The sequence below is a fragment of the Hemicordylus capensis genome, chromosome 1 (assembly GCF_027244095.1).
Source record: "Hemicordylus capensis ecotype Gifberg chromosome 1, rHemCap1.1.pri, whole genome shotgun sequence".
Classification (NCBI taxonomy): Eukaryota; Metazoa; Chordata; class Lepidosauria; order Squamata; family Cordylidae; genus Hemicordylus; species Hemicordylus capensis.
The window spans coordinates 436,096,023-436,106,326 of record NC_069657.1 but is presented as its reverse complement, the minus strand read 5'-3'; the positions used below and the strand labels follow the sequence as shown (position 1 = coordinate 436,106,326).

The window sequence follows — 10,304 nt, the reverse complement described above, 5'->3', positions numbered from 1 at the left end:
TGTCATGAAGGAACTTCCCTATTCCTGTTTCACAATGTGTTAAAAGAACACACACAGGGCATTGCTGCAATTGAGGAGTAGTTAGGCAAACATGGTCATTCAACATTAACCTGATCATAGCATTGTATCACTTGTGCTGCTCTCAGCTTTAATGAACAAACCAAAACTAGCAGTAAACCATGTGCAAACAGCAAATATATATAAACATGAAAATTCAGAAATTAAATAATTATATTTTAATATATATGTGTCGTATATGGCATGTTCTCGTTTTTGAAAAAAATGGAGGGGAAATTACTATGTCTTAAAGAAAGGACTGCATCCCCCTTATACAAAACAGGCTATTTAGAATCAAGTGAAAATGGACATAAAAGCATGACTGGATGTCAATGCAGCCTTATTAAAAACCCTCTGTACCCTGTCACCCACGGTTATAAAATTCATTTTTACAACTGTATATATCACAGTAGCACATATTACTAACAAAGAATCAGTTTGGTTTAAAAGCGTGATTTGGCTATGCAGTTAAAGTAAAAAACAAGTACAGAAGGATAGAAGTATGCTTTCTCCTACTGTTCTTTCAAATCGTATAGAACAAGTACAGAATAATACTTGTGTAATAGTATTGCTAGTACATGTACTTAGAAACCCATAATACTTCAAGCACTGAAAACAATTCAACCTACCTGAATGGCCAAGTACATGTTAATTATATTAAGGCAATGCTCAAAACGTTGTTTATATTTTCTTTGAATCACAGACATTAAGGCTAAATTAATGCTTCCTGCCTAGAGCTTCTATAATGTATGGTTTTAATGCTTTAAAATACTCTAAAATATTAGGATGTTCTGTGGTTTCAAAAGTCAAAGAAAGGTGAAACACAGGAAAATGCAGGCAACCACATATAAAAGACAGACTACTCTAGTCTACAGATTGTTTTTAGAAGGAGGTTCTTCAGGTCCTCATAGGAGTAAGCAGAGCCCATGAGAGAACATGAGCAGATTGTGTCATTCTTTTTGTATCTTTGAGTTTCTAATAGAACAAAGCTCTGCAGTTTCTTATTTCAAGGTAGAGTTCTTAGCTTTGTAGTTCTCATATGTGTCGATAATTTCTGTGATGACACTGGGGTCGTCCAGAGTAGTGATATCTCCCAAGTCACTGACATTACCTGTTACTATTCTCCGAAGCAATCTTCTCATGATTTTCCCAGAACGCGTTTTGGGAAGACGCTTCACCACCTGGTTAAAAAAGAAAAAAGAATGCTTTACAGTATAATGAATAAGTATACTAATTAGTACCACTATAAATCAACCTAGACTCATACAGCTTTGATACATTGTTTTGTGGCTACATGGTACTTCAGCCGTATCGCAGAAATAGTGAATGTCAGCATGTGCCAAGGGAGACCTATCTGATGCTGTACTTAAAACAAAAGGAAAAAACAGAGAGCACACAAATAACAGATAGTGACTCTGTAGAAGAGATCCAGAGACCCAAGCCTAATTATATGGTCAGGTATAAATTTAAAGGAATCCCATCATGCTATAAAGAGAATTGTGATTATATTTAAAATGACAAAATCTGTACAGTGGCATAGCAAAGGAAAATGCCATAAGCAAACTTGGTTGATCCTAATGTGTTATTTTGACCAGAAGTGGGCAGACTCTAGATCTGTGGGATCTACTTAGTTTTTAACTAGAACCTTAAGGATCATGAATCAGACTCAGGTAAAAAATAGTGGCTCAGGGAGCTCGACATACCCTGTTCATGAATGTTCATCATATCTTGCAGCACGTGCACAGTCAGAGGTGCTCTTACCCCCAGACCTTGGGGCCCCAGTCCGTGGCCTCCAAGGTCCGGGGAGGCCTCCAAATGGCTGGGGCGTGGGTGCTCCTGCAGCCACCCCATGCCCGCCCCACCACACCGTACCTCGGTTTCCCACCCTGCATAATTTAAGCTACCATGTTCACGACCGAGGGGTGAGCCGAGCAGGCCTCACCTCCCCCCACCCCACCAGCAGTGGCCTGGCTGGAGTGAACGCTGGGCCTGTCTATTTGGCCCAGTGGCTCTTGACAACTATGAGGCACTCCAGCGTGCCTGTGCAGTTGAAATAATTTGTCGCAAGCCCATGGGATTGTCGCAGTTATCAAGAGCCGCTGGGCAAAACAGAGAGGCCCAGCTATTGCCCCGGCTGCCAGCGCCGGCTGGGTGGGGGGAGGGGGAGGCGAGGCCTGCTGCTCCCCCACCCGGCCGCCAGCCCTCAGCCGCACACATGGCAGCTTAAATTATGCAAAACAAAATGGAGGTACAGCGCAGTAGGGCAGGCATGGGGTGGCTGCAGGAGGGAATGGGACAACTCAGTGCTGCCAACTCACTGTGGCCAACTCACCACAGGGGCAACTCAGCGCAATTCAGCTTATCTCCATCTCATTATGTCTCAGTTGTGGGGTAGTGCGGGGGAGAGAAACAAATAGAATCATGCTGCAGCGCCCCAGATGCTGGTGCGGCAGGTGGCCAAGCCCAAGCCCCACCGGCAGGCTCCAGGACAGGTGGCTCCTCCAGCTAATCCTCCCCACCCTCCAGCCATTTCATCGATGTGACGGCCCCAGAGCGATGCGGCTCGCCTGCCCACTCGCCGGGCCAGGCAGGGGTGCAGCCTAGCATCTAAATCTATACCTAAATTCTCTTGAGATGGTATGAAAAGAAGTATATAATGCAGCTCTGCTACACTTTTAAAGACTGGAAGGCCCACCAAGAGCAGCAGCCTCCAGAGTCCTGGGGCGCCGCCAACCCTCTCCTCTGCTGCTCTCCGTGGTGCAGGCACCCAGGCTTGGACTGGCCCACAGGGCAACAGGGCATATTCCTGGTGCGCCCCACCCGTGGGCAGGGGCGTAACTACCATTAGGCAAGGGGAGGCGGCTGCCTGGGGGGGCCCCACGCCTCGAGGGACCCCCCAGAGGCAAGTCACATATGAAGTGAGTGTGTGTGTATCAGCGAGGGGCCCATTTTAAAATATTGTCTCTGGGCCCACTCCAGCCTCGTTACGCCCCTGCCCGTGGGGCGTCCCAGCTTCCCCGCCACACTCAGCAGCAGTCAATATTCGCCCCCTTAATTACTCATTTTGCTCAAAACCCAGCACCCTCCCCACATACATTCCACCACCCTCTCAGTGCCCCCAGTCTGGCCCTGCGGGCACCCAGCTCCATCGCCTCCCCTCTTCCTCCTGGCTGGCTCTCCCGCCGCCCGCAGGCGCCTTTAAAGGGCATGCACATGGCTGGCCCGGAGAGTGGGCAAGTGAGCCGCATCAGTCCGGGGTTGTTGCGTCGATGAGAAGGCTGGAGGGTTGGGAAGATTAGATAGAGGAGCTGCCTGGAGCCCGCCGGCGGGGCTTGGCCACCCGCCGCCACAGCATCTGGGGTACTGCAGCATGATTCTATTTGTTTATCTCCCCCTTCCCTGCCCCCCTACCCCGCCACTCTGACCACCATCTCTTGCATTACCAAGACATGATGAGATGGAGATGAAGCTGAATTGCGTTGAGTTGTCTCCGCACTGAGTTGTTTCCATGCTCAGTTGTCCTAGACCCATTGCAGGAGGCCCCCCAAAAGCAGGTTTTGGGGGGCTTTGGGGGGGGCAGTCCGGGTGCCCCAGTTATTCTGGTGTGCCCCTGTGCACAGTCAAGAACTGACCACAGTGTCCTTTCATACAAACACTACTCCTGATTTTCTTGAAGCTTTCTTCATTTCAGCAGCCTAATTTGTGGGGCAAAGGACTTTTTCTTGTTATTGTTATACACCTGGGAATCAGAAACCCTTGCAGATCCACTGCAAATCACACATTTATGAGTAGATCCTAATCTACCTTCTGCCCACCCATGATCTTACCTACAACAACAAGTAGTTTTGTATTCTGAAGATGATCTTCATCACCATGAAAGAACTTACCAAAACATGATCCGGCACAGCATATTTGGCAATTTTGGAAGCAACTATTGCTCTGACCTCTTTAGTAACCATTTCTGGATATGGAGTGTCATCCCTTACCACTATGAAAGCAAATGCAGCTGGAAGAAAGGAAACCAGAGTTCACTTGCAATACTTTAAGCTACTTTTCAATTCAATAATCCAAAACCCTTCGGTTTACAATGAGAGTTTGTTTGTTTGTTTATCATTTATTAAGATAAACAGTTAAGATGTTTTACATTTTTACTCGTGCTCTAAAAAAAAGGAAATTGCAAGTTAAAGTGCCCATCTTAACTTCTGCACCATACAAGCTGTAAAGACTGTACAGTCTGGTATATGATGATAGCTTTAGAAATGAGGCTCCATATACCCACACTTTGCCTTGGTCAGAGATGCATCAGGCAGAAATTCATCAAGGGTATCTCTAGGAAGTGATTAGGAAAACCTCACCTGTTAAATGTCTGCCTGAATGCATTCCTCCCAAGTGCAATGTCCAACTGAAAGATCAAAGCAAAGGGGGTGCATGGTGAATGATTTCTAAAGCCATCATCATATACCAGACTGTACAAAGCCTTTACAGCTTATATGGCACAGAAGTTAAGATGTGCACCTTCACTTGCGATTTCCATTCTTTTTGGAACACGAGTGAAAATGTAGAGCATCTTAACTCTAATCTTAAACCGGTTTTTGGATTACTCAATTTCCAGGCATATAAAAAAGGTATCTTATAGTGCTTGCATGTAGTCTCCCGTTCAAATGCATACCAGGGTGGACTCTGCTTAGCAAAGAGGACAATTCATGCTTGCTACCACACTTCCACTAGTGTGGCCAGCTCTCTTCCACTAGTGTGGCCTGTTCTTGTCTTTAACAGCAATTTTATCTGCAGAAATTAGCAGGTAAAGTTTTTTACCACATGAAGATAAGTATGATCCCCTGAACAGTACAAAAACTGGCCGTGCAACTTTGTAGCTTCCTAATCTTTGTATATTTGGCCTTCAATTTCCATCTCTCTCTCTCTCTCTCTCTCTCTCTCACACACACACACACACACACACAGAGCAGCCATACACAAACAGACCACAGACACACACACACTGAAGCCAGCCACACTGGGCAGTTTTGAAAGTCCTAATGCACAGACTCTTTCAGCAGGCCAGATGCATTTTTCTGCCTCTTAAAATGCCTTTGAGGATCAGTTGTGAAATAACCATCAATTGGGTCCCAGAAGGATATACAAAAGGCACTTCTCTGGCATGTAGTTTAAAGGCTGAAACTATGCAAATAGACTACAAAGTCATTTAAATACTAAAAGTAAAAAAAAAAAATGCTGCCAACCTTTCAAACGCCTGTTCAAAAGAAATAAGCTTTAAACTGCTCTATCTTCTAAGCCATTCCCCAACGGATCTTCACCACCTTTGCAGGGGAGGTGTCTCTTGTCACCTAGTGAATGTGTGCTGATGGCAGACAGATCAGACAAATGATTTTGGCTTTATAAGCAATAGAATGCTCAGGGCTTTTAATGGTGGAATGTTGAAAACACTCTCCATCTTAACTATATTAGTGCTACTGTGCCAGTATAATAAATGTGGGCACTCTTTTTCATCACACAAGGAAGTGCATATAGGCCTAGGTCTGAGAAGGTAGCAGTTTGTCTATATTGTCTTCCAATAGCTTCTGCTGAAAATGCCAGAGATCGCCACAAGTTCACTGGTGTTTGCACTGCTTGCCACCCCACACTCTCCCCACACCAGCAGGCTAGGGGAAGTAGCAACTTGTCTGCATATTCTTCCAGCAGCCTCCACTAAAGATGCCAAATTGCTGCAGCTGGGCTCACCAGAGCTTAGGATTCTTGCCATCCCATGCTCTCTCCACCAGAGGACAGAATAATCTCCCAGACAAATCATTTTATAATCGGCTCTACATCATAAGACCTCAGGCAACTTTCAAGGGGTAGGTATGGAAAGAAGCAGCAAAAGCCACTGCATCAACAGAAGCAGACGTTAAGATGTGCACAAGAGATAAGAAGATGGAAACCAAGAGCTCTGTGCTCAACCCTTTAAGGAGAGATATGACTTTACCACCACCTGCAGGAAGAGGAAAAGAGTGGTAGTGGTTAATGACTCCCTACTGAGAGATACAGAGGCAGCTGTGCACCAACAAGATCAGTTGGCTCATGAAGTATGCTGCATCCCTAGTACACAAATCTAGGATCTGTTGGACAGGCAGCCAAAAAACCAAGCCCACTGATTATTCCCTCTTGCCCGTCCATGCGGGAATGAAAGACTGCCAGACACAGCTATGAATGCATCATATCTGACTATGAGGCTCTGGGAAGGACCTTGAGGCTCAGGTGATGCTCTTGTCCTGTTAAAAAGTAGAGGACTGGAAAGGGGAAAAAAGAGTACTTCAAGTGAATGAGTGGTTAAGCAGATGGCAAGAAAAAATTAGTTTCTGGAACTATGGTCAAAGCTTCATCAATGAAGGATTCCTGACACAAGATGGGGTGCACCTCACAAGGACTAGGAAAAATGTATTTGGCAGAAGCCTTAAGAACTTGATCAAGAGGACCTTAAACTAAAGCCTGAGGGAAATGGAGACAAGAGTCTGAAGATAAATACAAAGGTAAGTATTAAAGATAGAGACTTGGGTGCTACAGGATAAATGAAGGGATGGGTGGGGTGGGGTTGCCTAGCAAACCCCACTATACAATACAGGTAAAACTCAAAAAATTAGAATATCGTGCAAAAGTCCATTAATTTCAGTAAAGCAAATTAAAAGGTGAAACTGATATATGAGATAGACGCATTACATGCAAAGCGAGATAAGTCAAGCCTTAATTTGTTATCATTGTGATGATCATGGCGTACAGCTCATGAGAACCCCAAATCCACAATCCCAGAAAATTAGAATATTACATGAAACCAATAAAACAAGGATTGTAAATAGAACAATATCGGACCTCTGAAAAGTATAAGCATGCGTATGTATTCAGGACTTGGTTTGGGCCCCTTTTGCAGCAATTACTGCCTCAATGCGGCGTGGCATGGATGCTATCAGCCTGTGGCACTGCTGAGGTGTTATGGAAGACCAGGATGCTTCAATAGCGGCCTTCAGCTCTTCTGCATTGTTTGGTCTCATGTCTCCCATCCTTCTCTTGGCAATGCCCCATAGATTCTCTATGGGGTTCAGGTCAGGCGAGTTTGCTGGCCAATCAAGCACAGTAATCCCATGGTCATTGAACCAGGTTTTGGTACTTTTGGCAGTGTGGGCAGGTGCCAAGTCCTGCTGGAAAATGAAGTCAGCATCCCCATACAGCTCGTCTGCGGAAGGAAGCATGAAGTGCTCCAAAATCTCCTGATAGACGGCTGTGTTGACCCTGGACTTATTGAAGCACAGTGGACCAACACCAGCAGATGACATGGCTCCCCAAATCAACACAGACTGTGGAAACTTCACACTGGACTTCAAGCATCTTGCATTGTGTGCCTCTCCATTCTTCCTCCAGACTCTGGGTCCTTGGTTTCCAAAGGAGATGCAAAAGTTGCTCTCATCAGAAAAGAGGACTTTGGACCACTGAGCAACAGACCAGTTCTTTTTTTCTTGAGCCCAGGTAAGACGCTTCTGACGTTGTTTGTTGTTCAGGAGCGGCTTGACAAGAGGAATACGACATTTGAAGCCCATGTCCAGGATCCGTCCGTGTGTGGTGGCTCTTGATGCACTAACTCCAGCCTCAGTCCACTCCTTGTGAAAGTCCCCAACACTTTTGAATGGCCTTTTCCTGACAATCCTCTCCAGGCTGCGGTCATCCCTGCTGCTTGTGCACCTTTTTCTTCCACGCTTTTCCCTTCCACATAACTTTCTATTAATGTGCTTTGATACAGCACTTTGGGAACATCCAACTTCTTTTGCAATTACCTTTTGAGGCTTTCCCTCCTTATGGAGGGTGTCAATGATGGTTTTCTGCACAACTGTCAAGTCAGCAGTCTTTCCCATGATTGTGATTCCTAATGAACCAGACTGAGAGACCATTTAAAGGCTCAGGAACCCTTTGCAGGTGTTATGGATTGATTAGCTGATTGGAGTGGGACACCTGGAGCCTAGACTGTTGAACCTTTTCACAATATTCTAATTTTCTGGGATTGTGGATTTGGGGTTCTCATGAGCTGTACGCCATGATCATCACAATTATAACAAATTAAGGCTTGACCTATCTCGCTTTGCATGTAATGCGTCTATCTCATATATCAGTTTCACCTTTTAATTTGCATTACTGAAAATGAACTTTTGCATGATATTCTAATTTTTCGAGTTTCACCTGTAGTAGCAGAGGCACTGGAGCATAATATCTATGGCTTGTGATATCTATATGCTAATGCACAGAGTATGGAAGGTGGGGGGACAAGAGAAACTTTAAATCCTTGTCTGTACAAGGAGTTAAAGTTCCTCTTGTTGTTTTCCCCTTATTCTGTATGGAAGGGAAATACACTGTAATAGGTAGATTGGTGGAATGACTCTCAGGACTGGAATGTAGCAACTGAAGGACATAATTTCTTCAAAAAGAACAGAAAGGGAGAGGCAGTCGCATTTTATGTCAAAAATGTGTGCACTTGTCGTGAACTCAGTAGACCAGTGCAGATCATCTGGGTAAAAATAAGTGGAGAAGGAAATAAAGGACAACGGTTGTGGTTGGAGTCCACTACACACCACCATATCAACAAGAGGATACAGATGATGCTCTGTGAAACAAATTATAGATGCACCAAAGAAGTGAGAATTAGTAGTATTGTAATGTAGGACTTCAAGTACCCTGTTACCTGTTGGGAGACAAACACTGCTAAGTATCAAATTTCCAACCAATTCACAGCATGCCTTGCTGACAAATTCCTCTTTCAGAGGGTGGAGGAAACAACAAGAGGACCAGCTATCCTTAAGTTGATCCTAACCAACAGAGAAGATTTTGTCACTGAGGTTGCAATAGCGACACCTGACCAGAACATGAGAGAGTGCTAGAATCCCCCCAGGCAACTTCATCAGGGCCTGAGACTTTGGAACCAAGCCCTTTGGAACCAAGCCCACTGCAAAGCCAGGTTCTCACACTCCACCACAGCTCCCAGTATAAGCACATCAGGAGCAGATCTGCACTTCCCTTCCACATAAAAACTGCAAAAGGCTGACCAGTTAAGGCTTCAACTCTCCAAGCAGGGAAGTGGAGCCCAGAGCTCAGACATACTTAAAGGCTCAGTCTGCTCCTGATTGGTATAAAGTCAATTGGCTCCCCTGGATCTCCCAAGGGTCCTGCAGACCGGCCTTGCCATTCAGGCAACCAGGGGAGGACGGAAAGAATGGGAAGCTAAGCTGGAATGAACAAAATGAAATTCAGCAGAGACAAATGCAAAGTTTTGCACTTAGGCAAGAAAAATTAGATGCACAGGTATAGGACAGAAGATACCTGGCTTGGCAGTAGCACATGTGAAAAGGATCTTGGGACTGTAGTAGATGAGAAGCTGAACATGAGTCAGCAGTGTGATGCAGCTGTAAAAAAAAAAGGCTCATAAAATGTTAACAGAACAAAAGTTTCCAAGTAACAAAAAATAACAACTCTACTTTAGTCCAGGCCTCATCTGTGTACTGAGTCCAGTTCTGGCAACTGCGCTTTATGAAAGATGTAGACAAATGGGAATGGGTTCAGAGGAGAGCAGCAAAGGTGGTGAGGGGTCAGGAAAACTAGCTTTCTGAGGAAAGGTTAAAGGAACTAGGTAAGTTTAGCCTGCAGAAGAGAAGACTGACAGGGGACATGATAGCACTACTCAAATATCTGGAGGGCTGTCACAGAGAAATGACAGTCTCTGCTACCTCAGAGGGCAGGACTAGATCGAATGGACTTAAGCTACAGTATGGTCGATTCCACCTGAGTACTAGGAGAAACTTCTTAACAACCATTGGCATCTTGACTACTAAAGTGCATGTGCTTCGAGCCCCCAGCAAGAGCCCTCGCATAAACCTTCCAGTCCTCTAACATGCACATTGTTGGAGGCCTAATACTTCCCAGCACTGACCACACTCCAGGGCGCTTTCCAGACTAGCTGCTCATTAGCAGCAAAATGCCTCCGTTCGGGCAAGTCGCATTTGGAATGCAAGCAGCAGGAGGAGCAGTCTCACAGCAACTAACAACCCCCCAAAAGAGCAACTTTTTCATGCCGGATATACAACGTCCTTGCTCTATATCGCAGCGATTACATTCGCAACAAGGCGTTGGAAATGTGAACGGCACCCTGCTGTCCGCGTAGGGACTGCAGTGTCACAACATAGGAAGTGTTGAAGCATCTCAGTTTCTGAAAACTC

The 10,304-nt window shown here is 45.3% G+C and overlaps 1 protein-coding gene across 4 annotated transcripts in view; it reads right to left on the bottom strand.

Annotated features, from left to right (window-relative positions):
- Nucleotides 1–213: 213 nt before the first annotated feature.
- The window catches only part of ACSS1 (acyl-CoA synthetase short chain family member 1), a 71,047-nt gene continuing 60,956 nt past the window's right edge, over nucleotides 214–10,304 (bottom strand). For 3 of the 4 annotated variants that reach the window (XM_053243601.1, XM_053243613.1, XM_053243620.1), the window contains exons 13-14: nucleotides 3,945–4,063; nucleotides 214–1,238 (exon numbers count right to left, since the gene is read on the bottom strand). In XM_053243601.1, the coding sequence (XP_053099576.1) occupies nucleotides 1,059–1,238; nucleotides 3,945–4,063 (299 nt within the window). In that variant the 3' untranslated portion in view covers nucleotides 214–1,058. Of the gene's footprint in view, nucleotides 1,239–3,944; nucleotides 4,064–5,297; nucleotides 5,417–10,304 lie in introns of those variants that run through there. The other variant, XR_008305706.1, reaches the window with a different exon arrangement.